This window comes from Eutrema salsugineum, unplaced genomic scaffold (assembly GCF_000478725.1).
Source record: "Eutrema salsugineum unplaced genomic scaffold, Eutsalg1_0 scaffold_17, whole genome shotgun sequence".
NCBI lineage: Eukaryota > Viridiplantae > Streptophyta > Magnoliopsida > Brassicales > Brassicaceae > Eutrema > Eutrema salsugineum.
The window spans coordinates 2,933,003-2,948,708 of record NW_006256852.1 but is presented as its reverse complement, the minus strand read 5'-3'; the positions used below and the strand labels follow the sequence as shown (position 1 = coordinate 2,948,708).

Sequence of the window (15,706 nt, the reverse complement as noted above, 5' to 3'; positions counted from 1 at the left end):
TTTTCCTTAAAGTTTTTCAAAATCGGTTTTCAAAACAAAATACGTTTTAAAAGGGAATGGTGAACATGAATCAATGATAGTTGACTGTGTGCTTTAGACTGTTCCTAGTGACTTGCTCATTCATGATTTAGGACTAGACTAGGCGGTAGGTAAGCACATTTAAAACGAAGTACCCCAGAGGAATTTGAATGATTTCGATTTAGATGAAGGGATACACTAGCTCTGTTTTATTTGGACTTAATTTGGACTTAATTTTCTCATTGAAGCATTAGACCAGGGAAACGAATCATACATTCAGGACTCCTTTATCCTTTTACCACTCTCTGTTGATCCTGCATGGCTAGTTCATCTTTAGCTAGTTCCCTACCTTAACCAATCCTCTTTCAAACCACATGCACTCTTGTTTTCTATTGTCTTATATGCATATAAGTGCAAAAACGTTGGAGAGAAAGAGGAACGACGCAGTTTTCAGTCACCAAGGACAGAGACCTGCGATTTGCCGGAAAAATTCCCGGAAGGATTCAACACAAGAGGAAGCTCAGTTTGCCTTAGAAAAATCTCAAATTTTGGTACAATCTCGTCCTCTAGTCTCTCTCTCTTTAAAAGGCATTTCCTTTCCCCAAAAAAAAAAAAAATCCGAAAATAAGAAAAGAAAGGAAATAAAAGCCTTAGAGAGTCTCGAGAGGTCGAATTTTAAGTCCCAAGGCAACTGGAGTTTGATTTTATGGAGTTTTTGATATTGTTTTCTGATTCCCGGAAAGAATCTAAGTCTGGGGGAACAGCTGTTTACAACAAAGGAGGAAGGATTATGCAACAACATTTGGCAAGAAGAAGTGATTGAAAACTGTGGTCATCAACAGGTCCTTATCTCTCTTGCGGTTTTCCATATTATCTTGCATCCTCCAGATCTTCAGGTAACCTGAAACACTTTAACTCCACCACTTAAATAGCCCTTTAATGCCAAACGCCGTCTACCCTGGATGATGTCTTTAATGAGAACTCACTATTGAACTTAATGAATGTAGAGAGCTAGTTGACTGAAATCAAGATTTAAATTGTTTAAGTTTTGCATGACGGAAAAAGTGGACTAGTATCTCTGGTGCTTTGGTGAGAATTTTCTAGACTAAGTTGTGGATTGATGCACTATCTTTGGTCCTAGTTTAGGAGTTCATGTCTATGAGATTTGTGCATTCCCTATTTTGTTTTCACTTAACCAGTTTAGGCTTTTGCTTTGTTTGAGGACAAACAAAGGTTTAAGTCTGGGAGAGTTGATTACACCGTATTTTAACCACTTTTATGGATCTTTTTGAAATACTTTTTCTATGTTTTTAATTGCTTTTAAGTACTTTTATTACGTTTTTCTAGTATTTGTAGTTCCAAGACTATTTTCAGGAAACTTAGGGAAAAGCTTAACAAAATGGATAGAAACCATATTTCAGCTCAGAGTCAAACCGTCAGAAGTTCACCCCTGATTGAAGGCCTTCTCACCGTCTGATCCAGCTCAAATTTAGAGACCTTAAAGATGGAAGTATCAGCTTTCCAGTGCACTTTACAGCTTGGCAATCCAACGGTTGAATCAAAAGATACGCGAAGAGCAAGATGTCCTGTAAACCAGCCGGCAAGCACTTCCACCCGCGGCCAAACACTCATTCCCCGCGGTCAGGAGCATCCCGACCGCGGCAAACCATACATTCCCCGCGGTCAGAGCACTCCCGACCGCGGCCAGCAACCTCCGAGCCCAAAAAGCCCATTTCTGAAGCCCACATTTGGAAAAACCCTAAGTGACGTCCAGAGAGTTCTTGAGCACTATAAATACATGTCTTAGGAACCCTAAACGAGAAGAACCGAATACCATCTATCATTACTTCATACTTTTATTGTTTTTGCTTTAGCTTTTAGGGAGAGAGAGATTTGTTCTCTTGAACCCTTGTTCTTTCTTTTTCAATTTCGATTTCTATTCTACTTCTTAATACTATGTCTTTGATTTCGTTCATTATGTCTGAGTAGTTTTATTGTTGGGATTAAGGGATTTTCGATGGGGATTTATATGTTCGATGAGGATTCCATGAGCTTTTGAGCCGAATCTTAGAACTTTTTCTTCTGAATTCGTTTTTACTGCATGAAGGTAGCGTCATGAACTATAATCTGATCCAGATGCTTGGTGACACGAAAGTGTTCATCAGGTATCAGATCTAGTTTGGGAGAGCAAAACAAACATAGGAGTGGAAACCTACCTATGGGCGATTTGTGAATTAGGACGAGTCTTAAACATAATGCATCTTTTCTCTTCCAGGGCCAGAGTGAAAACCTACTGGTCAGGGTTGAGAGAGATAGTTGTCTATGATCACGACAGTGGCGTATTCATACGTCTGTGACTCCAGTTTGAAAAGTTTAAGCTAAGATCTTATCAATTTTACTCTCTAGCAATGTTTTGAATCGTTCGTACCCCTGAAAAAACTTCCCTGAACCCCAACACTTTCTTCTCCATTGTTTTACACCGATTTTCTTTAAAGCTTTAGTTCAATATTGTCTTTCCTTTTTAGTTCATTTTCATTTAAGCATTAGAATATCCGTTTTTATTATTTTTAGTCATTTTCGTTAAGTTTAGTTATTACGTCATTTAATTTCCGTATTTTCTTTTAAGATTTCGTTTTTACATTTTAAACACACTACCAAACCCCCACTAAACCGTTTTTGTTCTAGACTTCCTTACTTTAACTTATTTCAAAGGCTTTTTGCAGGAAAAGATCCTCCTTCCCTGTGGATTCGATCCCTAAGTACTACAATCGATCAGCTGTGCACTTGCGGCTATTGATTTCAATTAGGGTAAAACTTGACAACCCTCGACATCAAGTCATCACACCATCAGTCGTGTCTTCTCCAACTGCAGCCAACCATCGGCCAGACTCTCATCCGTCCCCTTTGATTTACACAGACCACTGCTCGACCGATGCACATCCTGGATTGACCAGAACCCTTTGTGTGAGCAAGCAGTTTACTCCATCAGCTCTGAAACATCTCAAGATCAAAATGAGGTACTACAATGTGACATAGCCTTGGCCTATGAAGATGAATACAAAGGAAAGTACCTTAAAGACGAAGAATATCGTCTATTCATTGAATGAGGCAATCCAGACAGTTCATTAGAACAAGGCTCACCAATCTCTTGGGAAAGACTTATCGAGTTAAATAAATTTGTGAAGACAATCCCCAGTTATAAAGGTTTCGATGATATTTGGAAGCTTAAATGTTTGCAAGTCTTCTTTAGATACAACAAAGAGACCAAGGAGGATATCCGAACCTACTTTGGGAGAGTCTGACGTCTATCCTTTCCCATAACATCTCCTAATACTGACATTTACTCCATTCATCTCCAAAAACCTGAAGAATGCAGCTATTACACCAACAATATCAGCAAGGAGAAACTAGATGAGTTCAACGATGTGGTTCGAAGCTTACCTGAAGGAATCACCTTTGCCAGAGTCTGCAAAGACTACATGATCGGCCATTACTTCTGTGAGAGCAAGGAATCTATTCCTGAGATAGAAGACTTATTCATTCATGCTAAACAAGGAAGACCTGTTCGAACCCTGCATAAAATCGAAGACAGAGGTCAATTTCTTATCTCTTGTTCTATTAGACGTGAAAGATTTAACCATGATCTTTGTGATTCTGGAGCTTGTCTCAACATGATGTCCAAAGCAACTGCTTTGAGGCTGGTATTAAGCATCTGCGCAGGACTAGAACAAGGATCAACTTAGATGATGAATCCAGTGCCAAGCCTAAAGGAGTAGCTTATGACATTCTTTTGAGGATAAGAGACTACATTGTTCTTGTTGATATCTACATTGTCAAGACCAAAGATGATTCACATCCGATCATTCTTGGATGGTCTTTCTTACCAACTGCCGGAGCCATTATGGATTGGCCGAATCGGAAGATCTCATTTGCTAATATCGACAAGGACAACCTCTTTAATGTTGTTCCTTTTAACAGCAGAGCAAGAAAACATTCTGCAACAGAGGTGTTTGAAGCAGAACTTTGGAGTGACGAAGAACTTGCTAGACAGAACAAAAGAGATTGAAAAAGACTTCTCTTAGGACAAGGTCTTCATCGGACTAAGCCATTTCCTACACCAAGTCGAGCTAAACGACTTAAAACAGAAGAGCTTAATGGAAGGCAACACATTTAAGTATTGTTTTTCTTTAGGATTTTCTTTCTTTTTCTATTGATCTTTTTTTACTTAGTTTCAAGTGTTTCTTATAAATAAAAAAAGCAAAAAAAACAAAGAAAAAAAACAAAAAAAAAAAACCAAAAAGAAGGATAGGTTCTCGACTGCCCAGCCCAGCATGAACCAAGGAGAAGCAGGAATAGGCCGCATTTAAGCCCCCACGGTCGCATGAGTCTGGACCACAGCCAACCCTACCTTGATCATGGTTCCATACTCGTGACCATGGCCAAACATGTCCCACATGCGGTTGTGTGAGTCCGGACCGCGGCCACTGGTTGTTCAAGCGACTTTCGACCCAACTTCACCCATTCGACCTCACCATGACTCATTCCACCTCATCCACCACTCCCCCACCATTTCCCATCACCATTTAACATCTTCTCGCATCTTCCCGCATTTTCCCGCATCTTTGCGAATCGATCCGGTTCATTCCCGACAACATTCCAGATTCAGGTAAGTTCTCTTTTGCTTACCTTTTCCATACATTTATGCATTTCTCTCATCCAAACTAGATTTATTTGACACTGGGGACAGTGTGATTTAATATGGGGGAGGATTTCATCCTTTTCTAACCACTTTTCTTTCATGAGTCTTGCATTATCTACATTTTTTGCTTTTTCCCTAAAATTTTTCAAAACTGTTTTCAGAACAAAATACGTTTTAAAGGAAATTGTGAACATAAATTGATGATAATTGACTATGTGCTTTTAGATTATCCCCTAGTGACATGCTGATTCGTGATTTAGGACTAGACTAGGCGGTAGTTAAGCACATTTGAAATGAAGTACCCCAGATGAATTTGAATGATTTCGATTTAAATAAAGGAATACACTAGATCTGTTTTATATGGACTTAACATTGACTTAATTCTCTCATTGAAGCATTAGATAGGGAAACGAATCATACATTCAGGACTCATTTACCATTTTACCAATCATTGTTGATCCTGAATGCATCTTTAGCTAGCTTCCCACCTAACCCAACTTCTTTTAAACCACATGCATTCTTGTTTTTTGATTGCTTTATATGCACATATGTGCAAAAATATCGGAAAGAAAGAGGATCAGCGCAGTTTTCAGTCACTGAATACGGAGAGCCGTAATTTCACCGGAATGATTCAACAAAAGAGAAAACTTGGTTTGCCTCAGAGAAACTGCAAAACATTGGTATATTTTTCGTCCCTTAGACTCTCTCTCTTAATAAAAGGTTGTTTCCCCTTTAAAAATAAATAAAAAATAGAAAAGAAAAAAAAAATAAGAAAGGAAAAAAATAAAAACCTTAGAGAGTCTAGGAGAATCGAATTTAATCTTTGAGGAAAGTTTTGGTTCTATTATTTGGAGTTTTTGCGATCACCTTTCTGATTCTCGGAAAAGATTTAAGTCTCGGGGAAGTAGATGTTCACAACAAAGGAGAAAGGATTATGCAACAACATTTGGCGATGAGAAGTGACTGAAAATTTCGGACATCAACAGGTCCACTCTCTCTTGCAGTTTTGCATAACATCTTGCATCCTCCAGATCTTCAAGTAACCCGAAACACTTTATCTCCACCACTTAAATAGCCCTTAATACCAAACGCCGTCTACCCTAAATGATGTCTTTGATGAGACTTTCACTATGCACTTAATGAATGTAGAGAGCTAGTTAACTGGAATTGAGATTTAGATTGTTTAAGTTTTGCATGACAGAAAAAGTGGACTAGTATCTTTTGTGTCTTGGTGAGAATTTTCTAGACTAAGTTGTGATTGTTGTACGATCAATAGTCCTTGTTTATTGGTTCATATCTCTGAGATTTGTGCATTTCCTTTTTTTCACTTAACCTGATTTGGTTCTTGCTTTGTCTGAGGACAAACAAAGTTTTAAGTCTGGGGGAGTTGATAACACCGTATTTTGACCACTTTTATGGATTGTTTTTAAATGCTTTTTCAATGCTTTTTATTTCTTTTAAGTGTTTTTATTATGGTTTTCTTGTATTTGTAGTATCAAGACTCTTTTCAGGAAACTTAGGAAAAAGTTTTGCAAAATGGATAGAAAACCAGATTTTCAGCTCAAAGTCAAACCGTCAGAAGTTCACCCTCAATTTTGGATACCTTAAAGATGGAACAATCAGTTTTTCAGCACATTTGAAACTTTGACAATCCAACAGTTCACTTTTATAAAATTATTTATAAATGTTTAAATGAATTTACAGAGTGTTCCTTTAAAGATTTGTGTAACCAAAGCTTTTAAATGGATTTACGAGTAAATCTCGGCCAGACGTAGCAACACTGGTTTGGATCATGAACTAGATAAACTTTATGAGTCATCTACATTTCTGTTCATGACACACGAGTGATCAAACAAAGTGTAAGTGATTGTGAGAGTTTTAGAAGACAAAAACACATAGAAGTTTTTATCATTTCTTAACAGGAAGTTTAATTTAAAATCATCTAGTATTTATATTGAAGAACTCTTAGCATAGTTTAGTACGTAGCAGTGGCGGAACCAGCATGTATTGAGGTGGGTCAACTGACCCAGGTCAAATCTATAAAAATTATTAAATTGTTATTGGATTTTTTATTAATTGAACTATTTCTAAGCCTAAAACAAGAATTAACCTCTCTGAAATTTAGAAATATAGTCCAATAAATATATGTTGACCCAATAACCATCAAAAAAATTATAGAATAAAAGTTAATGACAAAATTTTAGTTATCTCACATCAATCAAATGATATAATATTGAAGGAAAGCTCCACTATAAATAAGAGTTCATGTTAAAATAGTATTTACTCAAATAATTTGTGTATCCTTTCTAAATTTCAATATAATTTAGAGAGCTGCACATTAATGTTTTTTAAGAAGGAAAAACAGTAAAACTAATTTTCAAGTAATTTACAAGTTTTATTTTAGTCTTTTCTCTTTTATTTTTTTTCCTAACTTGTTGGAAATCTGTTAAGATATGGCTAAGTGGTTTCATTATTTATTATAAATAATTTAAAATTCACACACCATTGATGCTTGTGGCTATGTTTGATTCCTCCACGACCACAAGCGTTGAAATGTATTTTTCTGCAATGAAATTTGTGAAGACGACCGCACATAATAATTTTAATGATGAGTTTTAAGCTATTGTCTAGTTTGTTTTAATTGAAAAACAGTTGATTAAACTATCACAAATGAAATTGTAATAAAACGATTTCAAAATATGAGTGAACGTAGAGTACATCTTTGAGATGTTTATCAATGGTAAATTTTTGTTTAATGAAATTTATATACAGTTTTTTTTTTGATAAATATATATTATGACCCAGATGAATAATTTTCCTGCCTCCGCCACTGGTACGTAGACATGACCGCAATTTGGTCTACTGGAGAGAGGGAGAGATTGATCACTCATGCGCGTGGAGTCGGACTTTAGCTTTGGTGGAGTCCCTGATCCAACTAAGTTCTTTTTTGGGCCAAATTTGCTTGAGGTTTTGTATTAACTTAGTCAACAAATATTTTCTTTAGATTGGATATTAACTTGATTTTCAATCTGTAATATATGAAATTAAATTCAAATTTGTAACAGTTGACATTAATCTCCTCTCTTAGCGGGAAAAAGGCCGATTAGTACCTCAACACTATAATCTGGTACCAATAAATACCCAAACAATTTTGACAGGGTAATCAGTACCTCAACATGTTAAAAGTGGTAAATACATACCTTAACAATGTTTTCATGGCCAATTAGTGCATTGACTTTCTTTCTGTTAGTCAAATCCGTTACTTAGCAAACGGAATCCAAGTCGGATGCCACGGTGGATAGAACCCAAAAACGACGTCGTTTTAGTTTAATTAATTGAGAAAAAAATATGGCAAAACGACGTGTTTTAAAGTATTAAACAGTTTTAAAAAAAAAGTAAGCAACTATGTCTTCTTCTTCTCTCTTCTTCGTCGATTAAAAACAGGGAAGAGCCATAGTTAGGGTTTTGCGGTGGAGTTCAAAATCAAATCAGAATGCCTTCATAGTCGAATTCGAACGCTTCTTCGGAGATTCCAGGTAGGTTTAGGTTTGCAATTTTGATTTTGATTTTATTTAAATACTTTCAGAAAATCAAATCAGAGATTTTAATTTTGATTTCACAATTTGCAGGTTTTACTGCCAGTATGAGTCGAGGTGTACCTGTAGGACAGAAGGGTATGCCAAATGCTTGTAGGTGTGGAGAAAGTTCATTGATAAAAACTTCAGGAACTTCAAAAAATCCTGGAAGGCTCTTTCATTGTTGTCCAAAAGGTTCTGAAAAGGTAAACAAAAGCCCAGATTAACTAAATTTTGTTCTTACAATGAATTCATGTAAATGTTGTATATTTTGCTAGGACAACTACCATTTGTTTAAATGGACAGATGAATCTATGGTGGAAGAGTTGTTTTTCATGAAGGAGACAATGAAGAATTTAGAGATGAAGACAAGAACTTGTGAAGACATGGTCAATTGCATTGAGAAAGACATAAAAGACTTGAAGATGGTTGGTCGTGGGTATGAGAAGGAGATGGAGACAATGAAAGCTGAGATACGTTTGTTGAAGTGTATGATTGTGTGTGGAGTTGTTGTGTTTGCTGGTTATTTTTGTTGTTGTCTTAATTACGTCTACTCTTTCACTGTATGTTGTAATTGTGACTGAATCTTGTTGGGGAGCTGTTGGAGATTTTTATGATGGATTTAAGGAATTTTAAATTGTTGTGTTGGTTTCTTATTCGAAATAAGGAATTACAAAAACCAATTCCAACTGAAAATTTTAAAAAAACTGAAAGCCATAATATAGTTCTTAATAAATTAATACCATTGTGACCATAACAAGGTTTAACGTGAATAACCAACATCGTTTTACATAGAAAACAGCTTAAGCCTAAAACAAAAAAAAAAACATGGGTTTAGACTATCAATAACTCAAGACCAAGGAGATGAACACACAAAAAATTACTCTCCTCTCCTGCTGATTTAATCTTCACCTACAAAATTAGCAATTTTTTTATCATCGCAAATTTGTATTCTCACGTCAACAAAAAAGAACAATCAGAAGATTAATACCTTATCACTGTCCTAAGTCTGAGATGGTTGAGTTTGAGAAGGACCTTCTCCACTACCGAGTGTCATAGTCTCCTGAACTTGTTCTGATGTCTTGCTCTTTTTAGGCTTCCGAGGCTTTCTAGGCTTAAATGGGACTCCATCATTAGGACATTTGATAGAGTAATGTCCCGGCAAACCACACCGGTAACAATGCATTGTTCGCCCATGGTTGGTTAGCTTTTTCCCTTTAGTTGGAGACTCCGTAATCGACTTGAGCCTCTTCTCTGGTTTTCTTTTCCGACCCTTAACAAGTATGGTCCTCTTGAAATGTTTTAACCATCCACTGAGAAACAGATTCTTCATATAAACAATAGATTCTCCAGTTGCATTCATCTATACCACACTTAGCTGTATACTTTTTAGCCGCCCATCTTGTGTACTGAATATTCACCCGCCTTTTAAAGCATACTCCAACACAGCCTCTCTAAACTCTTCGACACTTTCAAAGACTTGTCCAACCTTTAGCTCTCCACTTCCTCTTCTCCACCTATCATAACAAGTTTTCTCTGTCTTTTCTCCTTCATTATCTGATGTGGGAGGAGTTTGTTTTCCATAATCATCATTTTCCTCTTCGTCTACAAATGTGGCAACTACGGCTTCGACACGAGCTTCCTCATCACACAGAAATGCTTCATCTCTTCCATTGATACTATCTCTCTCTTCGTCTCTTCTGACCCCTCTTTCTTCCTCTCTTCTATCGCTTCTGACTTCCTCTCTTTCTTCGTCTCTCTCTCCATTTCCATCATCTCCATTTCCTATCAAACCGAAATTTGATACTATCTCTTGATTTCCATCATCTCCATTTCCTTCACTATCTTCATCCGCCTCCATATATATATCGATAACATTAGTCCACTTCGCCGCTAAACACATCTTCTAGAAATTTTCCACTCCATTACACAATATCTTAAGCTCATTCAATCCTTCGTATGGTAATTTATACCAGATTTTCTGCCCATACATACTAACAGGCAACGACTCAAACAATGAAACCGCCGGTGTAAGAAGTTCCTGCACCGATCCACCGTCGTAGTAAACCGTGCCATTTTCATACTTCCAAACTTTCCACCGTAAAAGATTTGGAACATGCAATCGTCACTGAAAAAAAGAATTAAAATTTGCTATCAGTCATGAATAAACAATTCAGAAGCAATTAAACAAATGGAAAGCAATAAACAAATCAAAAGCAATTAGCAAAAGGTACTATCGATAAACTTCAATCCTAAACCCTAACAAATCAATAATCCATTTACCTCATTTCTTCTCGATAATTGAGACACCCACAAAGATCCGAATAAACCCAATCAACAACTCTGGCTCATGAGCAATTAACCTTTTCCACCAACCCTAAATTGAAATCTCACTCAATCGATGGAAAAAACGAAGAAGAAGGTCACGACTTTGTTTGGTTTTTTTAATTCTAATTTCTGTTCTAAATCTATACGACGACGTTTGCTTATTTTTCTAAAACTGTTTAATACTTTAAAACAGCGTCATTTTGCTATATTTTTTTTCTCAGATTCTTAAACTAAAACGACGTCGTTTTTGGGTTCTATCCACCGTGGCATCCGACTTGGATTCCGTTTGCTAAGTAACGGATTTGACTAACAGAAAGAAAGTCAATACACTAATTGGCCATAAAAACATTGTTGAGGTATGTATTTACCACTTTTAACATGTTGAGGTACTGATTAACCTGTCAAAATTGTTTGGGTATTTATTGGTACCAGATTATAGTGTTGAGGTACTAATCGGTCTTTTTCCGCTCTCTTAGCGCTCTCAAAGAGCAATAAAAATATAAAATGCAGCATTAATGCGTTGACTCATGTCAAAGTTTCCTGAGACTATGCAAAGAGAGTGCAACGTAGTTCTTTGGTTTGTTGCTTCTATTCTCGAGTGATGTGGAACAGTTGATCGTACGGTCATATACTAATATAGGGTTTTGACTTATTTTAGGAAAGGAAGAACCAAATAACTATCGAGTAATAAACAACAAATTTATTGCTCAACAGGAACAAATAAGATTCATAAGCGATTTGGACAAAGTTTTTGCGGAGTAAACTAATTTACTATTTTCATCATCAAGAAAGGTTCATAATAACAAAAACAAATGTTTGATTTTAGAGCTAAATTGGAGTTGAGAGAAGTATAGATAATAGAATTCCGAGTGGAAAAAATTATATCTTGCTTGTTACTTTTGTCTTTGCTTTATACTCTGTGTTTAACATCTCCGTTTGCATTATATGTCATGAATGATCTTTAAATCTAAGACTCCAACTGTTATGTTTAGAAGCCTTAATTCACTAATTTAAACAAGTTTTTAGTCTCGCTGAAATTGACTAACGGTTCTACATAACAACATTTGATCTATTTTGTCCATAGATATTCAGATAAACATTTCAACTCCGTCCATTATCTTGTTTTCGTATTTAACCTCACTTAGACTCTTTGACTTGCCACAGGCCCACAGTTTACCACTAAACGCGAACACTCAGTTGTAATTAAACCATAAAGTTAGTAAACCGAATTTACATGTCAACAAAAAATTGGCACCTTATAGTTTTTCACTTTTTCTTTTGTTTAATTACAAAAACTCATAAGTTTAGAGCACAAACTGAAATTTGATTAAGCTTAGAGCACAAACTGAAATTTAATTGACCCAATTTAGTGGACCGGATTTTTATTCTCACAACCCAAAGACTATCTCTATTCTAGTATTATTCTTCTATTTTCAACGAGCGTACACTACACGCGTCATCAAAAGCTGATTCTTTTCGATCTCAGCCGTTAGATTTCCCAATCACGCGTCGAATTTTCCACGTGGTGGTTAAAAACACCTTTTTGGTCATTTCCGTTAATATATTATTATATTATTCCATTTAAGTAACATTTTTAATGAGGAAAAAGTCAAATAAATAACATTTTCTTTAGTAAGATTCTCTCCGCCTTCCTTTTTCTATAAGAACCGACCCAAAGACAAAGATTTTTTTCATCAAATCAAAAATCGAAACACACAGAAGAAAACGAGAAAGCAAATTCTGAAAAAAAAATGGCCGGAGAAGGAGAAGTCATCGCTTGCCAGACCGTCGAGGACTGGAACGAGAAGCTCAAGGCCGCCCAAGAATCCAAGAAACTGGTACTTTTTTTCCTCTCGATTTGAATAATTAGGATTTAGGGTTTTAATCGATTTGATAATCAAGATCTAGGAATTTCTGATTGAAGTTTACTCCGATTTCTGGAGTTTTGGATATAAATTAGCTTGCGATTGATGTTAATTTGGATTTGACGGATTCAGAATTAGCTTTTTGTATATTACGAACCTCGTTGTATTTTGGAGTTTGATTAGTTAATAACCCTAAATAGTTTCGATTTAAGAGTCTTAGAATCTCCGGATCTGAGGAATTGAAACCCTAATTATCTGGACAGAAATTTCGAATTTGGGATTGAAATTGTACCAAAACCATAAGTGAATGATGCAAACTCAAGTTTTCGCTGTTTCATTTTCCTAAAGATCACTTTAAAATTCGCCTTTTTGTGTAATTATGTTTGTAATTTATCTGATTTAGCTTCACTTCTTTGTTCAAAACCTAAAACGCAGATTGTGATTGACTTCACTGCGGTATGGTGCCCACCTTGCCGTTTCATTGCACCAATCTTCGAAGAATATGCCAAGAAGTTCCTCAACGTTGTTTTCTTCAAGGTCGATGTTGACAAATTGAGTGTGAGTTTCTTTCATCAAATCTTTTCAAATATTCAATATCTGAAAACAAAAAACCATTTTACTATGTTAGTAGTTAGTAATTAGTTGTAGTACAAACCTTTAAACTTGATTCGTGTGTTCTTGTTCTTCAGGATGTTGCTAAGGCATTTGAAGTCGAGGCAATGCCGACGTTTATCTTCATGAGGGAAGAAGCGATCCTGGATAAGATTGTTGGTGCTGCGAAAGATGAAATCCATGCCAAGCTCGAAAAGCACAGTCAAGCTGTTGCTGCAGCTTGATTTAAGCATATCCACCCTATGTGTGTGCTGCTTTTCTCTCTGTCTATCTATTTGCTAATATGTTTGGTGTTTAATAAGAATCCTTTGTTGCCTTATTGAAAACTTTTACTTTGAGTCATCTTTTTAAAGACATGTGACCTTTTAGGGGTCTCTTTATGTGGTGGCTTGAAAGTCTTTGGGTGTGAATAAATGTTGCAAACTTTACAAGTTCGCAGCTATGCTAATTTTAAATGTTAGTGTTTTTTTCGTACTCTTTGAGAATGCTCGCAAGTATCTGCTTGTTAAAGTACTTAGAATAGTTAATGGAGAGAAAATGCCACGTATGGGATAGATTTATTCAGCCATGAATAAGGCTGAAGAGGGGAATTTTGACGAGTTTCAATATGAGACGAGAGAACGACGAATGGCGATTCACCGACCTCCAATATCCTCCTAATTAACTTGCCCCAAGAGGTTCGCACGACCATTCAAAGCTTTTTGGTTTATAGCAGCCTCTTGGTTTCAGCATTCTGACTTCCAAAACAATCCTGATTAACTACTTTTCCAAACCAACATAATCCTGATTAACTACTTTTCCAAACTAGTTCTCAAGACCATCAAAAGCTTATTCATTAGAGCATTTCCAACTTTTACCCTATTTTTTCCTCCAAATACCATTTTAAAGAAAATTCTTTTTTAATTCTACTCAATTTTCACTTCCAAAATGAAAGAATACTATTTTTTCCTCTAAAAGCATCTCTAATTTATTCTTCCATTTTTGTCTTCAAAATGAAGTTGGATAACTTGAATTTCTCTCCAATGTATTCCTCCATTTTCAACTCTAAAAAAAATATTCTAAATATATCCTTACTTTTTTATTTTTTTGTTAATTACTAATAATGCACTTTATTTATAAAAACTACAGATGAACTCATTTATTTTTCTATTAAAACTTTCATAAATTATAATATTATTTTAAATTCAACTAATATAATATAAAATAACATTACACATATGTCAAAACAAAAAAACATTACACATCATTTAAAATAAGAAAACAAAATATATTTTAATTTAAATATCACCATTTAAATAATTTTTTCACAAATGATCAATTAAAGCATTTCGAAGTGAGAAATGAGCGTTTTTATCTTTGATTTCTTTGAATCGTGCAGTTTACCAAATTTTTATTAAATCAGTTGTTGTATTTTATATTATGTTATTTCTAATTTTAGTTAATTTTATTATATTTTCTATTTTCTATTCTAAAATTTTAAATTTATCTTTTTTTAATTTTAAATTAAATATATTTAGTATGAAAGATTGAATTATAAATAAAAATATAGTTTTAATAATTAATAAAAATGAAGGACTATTTTGTAGATAAAAAAAGTTCATCTGCAAAATGGAGTCGAAAATGTAGCTATTCCATATTTGGAGGAAAAAATAACATTCCCCATTTTGGAGGTGAAAATGAAATCGTTGAAAAGAATTCCCCCCTTCCCCCCCACACCCCAAAAAAATGGTATTTGGAGGAAGAAATGGGGTAGAGTTGGAGATGTCCTAAATATGGAATAACCCCATTTTCAACTTCATTTTGCAGTTAAACTTTTTAACTTAATTAGTCATTCACTTTTTATAAATTCTTAAAACTAAATCTTTTATTTATAATTTAGTCGTTTATATTATATATACTTAATTCAAAATAAAGGATAGATAAATTTTAAATTGAGGATAGAAAATCAAAAATATAATAATACTAACTGAAACTAGAAATAACATAAATGGTGATATTTAAATTAAAATATACTTTATTTTGTTATTTAAATATTGTGTAGTATTATATTTTATGAAAGTTTTAAAAACGAAAGAAAAAAATAAATGAGTTTATTTGTGATTTTTATAACTAAATTGTATTATTAGTAATTAATTATAAAATAAAAAATAAAAAATATTTTTATAATATTTTTTGTTTGAAGTTAAAAATGGAGAAATACATTGAAGAGAAACTGAACTATTTTAGAGTTACTCTATTTTGAAAATAAAAATGGAGAAATACATTAGAGATGCTCTTAGAAGCTGCATTTGGATCCTCTCATCTTGGTTTACATAATAAAGCAGATGAACCCAATACTAGATTCTAAAAAGCATTGTTGGCAGCTTCTATGGTATTTCATGCATCCTTTAACTAGTAGATTTGGAAGACCTGATCAAAATCAGCTGGTTCCATGAGGAACATGTAAGAAATAAATTCATCCCTATAATATGATCTTATATTCATCCATTTTTTGTTATTAGTAAAATCAAGAGTCGGAATGACTCCATCTTTTACCAATCTTTTAATTATTTCACTGGAAATGTGTCCCAGCCTTTTATGCCACAAAAATACAAGTCATTTGTACATGT

General features: G+C 34.7%; 2 protein-coding genes across 2 annotated transcripts; both read left to right on the top strand.

Annotated features, from left to right (window-relative positions):
- The first annotated feature begins 8,360 nt into the window (after positions 1–8,360).
- LOC18020560 (uncharacterized protein At1g43920, Chloroplastic) lies at positions 8,361–8,876 on the top strand. The gene is made up of 2 exons (XM_024157416.1): positions 8,361–8,498; positions 8,571–8,876. Exons 1-2 carry the CDS (start codon positions 8,361–8,363, stop codon positions 8,874–8,876), a joined length of 444 nt encoding a protein of 147 aa, XP_024013184.1.
- Positions 8,877–12,195: 3,319 nt separating this feature from the next.
- On the top strand, positions 12,196–13,573 carry LOC18020559 (thioredoxin H5). The gene is made up of 3 exons (XM_006403253.2): positions 12,196–12,458; positions 12,921–13,043; positions 13,175–13,573. The coding sequence occupies exons 1-3, from the start codon at positions 12,372–12,374 to the stop codon at positions 13,319–13,321; spliced, it is 357 nt and encodes a 118-aa protein (XP_006403316.1). The 5' UTR covers positions 12,196–12,371; the 3' UTR covers positions 13,322–13,573.
- The last annotated feature ends 2,133 nt before the right edge of the window (positions 13,574–15,706 follow it).

Coding starts and splice junctions, on each gene's coding strand:
- LOC18020559 (XM_006403253.2), top strand. CDS start 12,372: ATGGCCGGAGAAGGAGAAGTCATCGCTTGCCAGACCGTCGAGGACTGG. Junction 12,459..12,920: donor CCCAAGAATCCAAGAAACTG/GTACTTTTTTTC, acceptor CCTAAAACGCAG/ATTGTGATTGACTTCACTGC. Junction 13,044..13,174: donor TCGATGTTGACAAATTGAGT/GTGAGTTTCTTT, acceptor CTTGTTCTTCAG/GATGTTGCTAAGGCATTTGA.
- LOC18020560 (XM_024157416.1), top strand. CDS start 8,361: ATGAGTCGAGGTGTACCTGTAGGACAGAAGGGTATGCCAAATGCTTGT. Junction 8,499..8,570: donor GTCCAAAAGGTTCTGAAAAG/GTAAACAAAAGC, acceptor ATATTTTGCTAG/GACAACTACCATTTGTTTAA.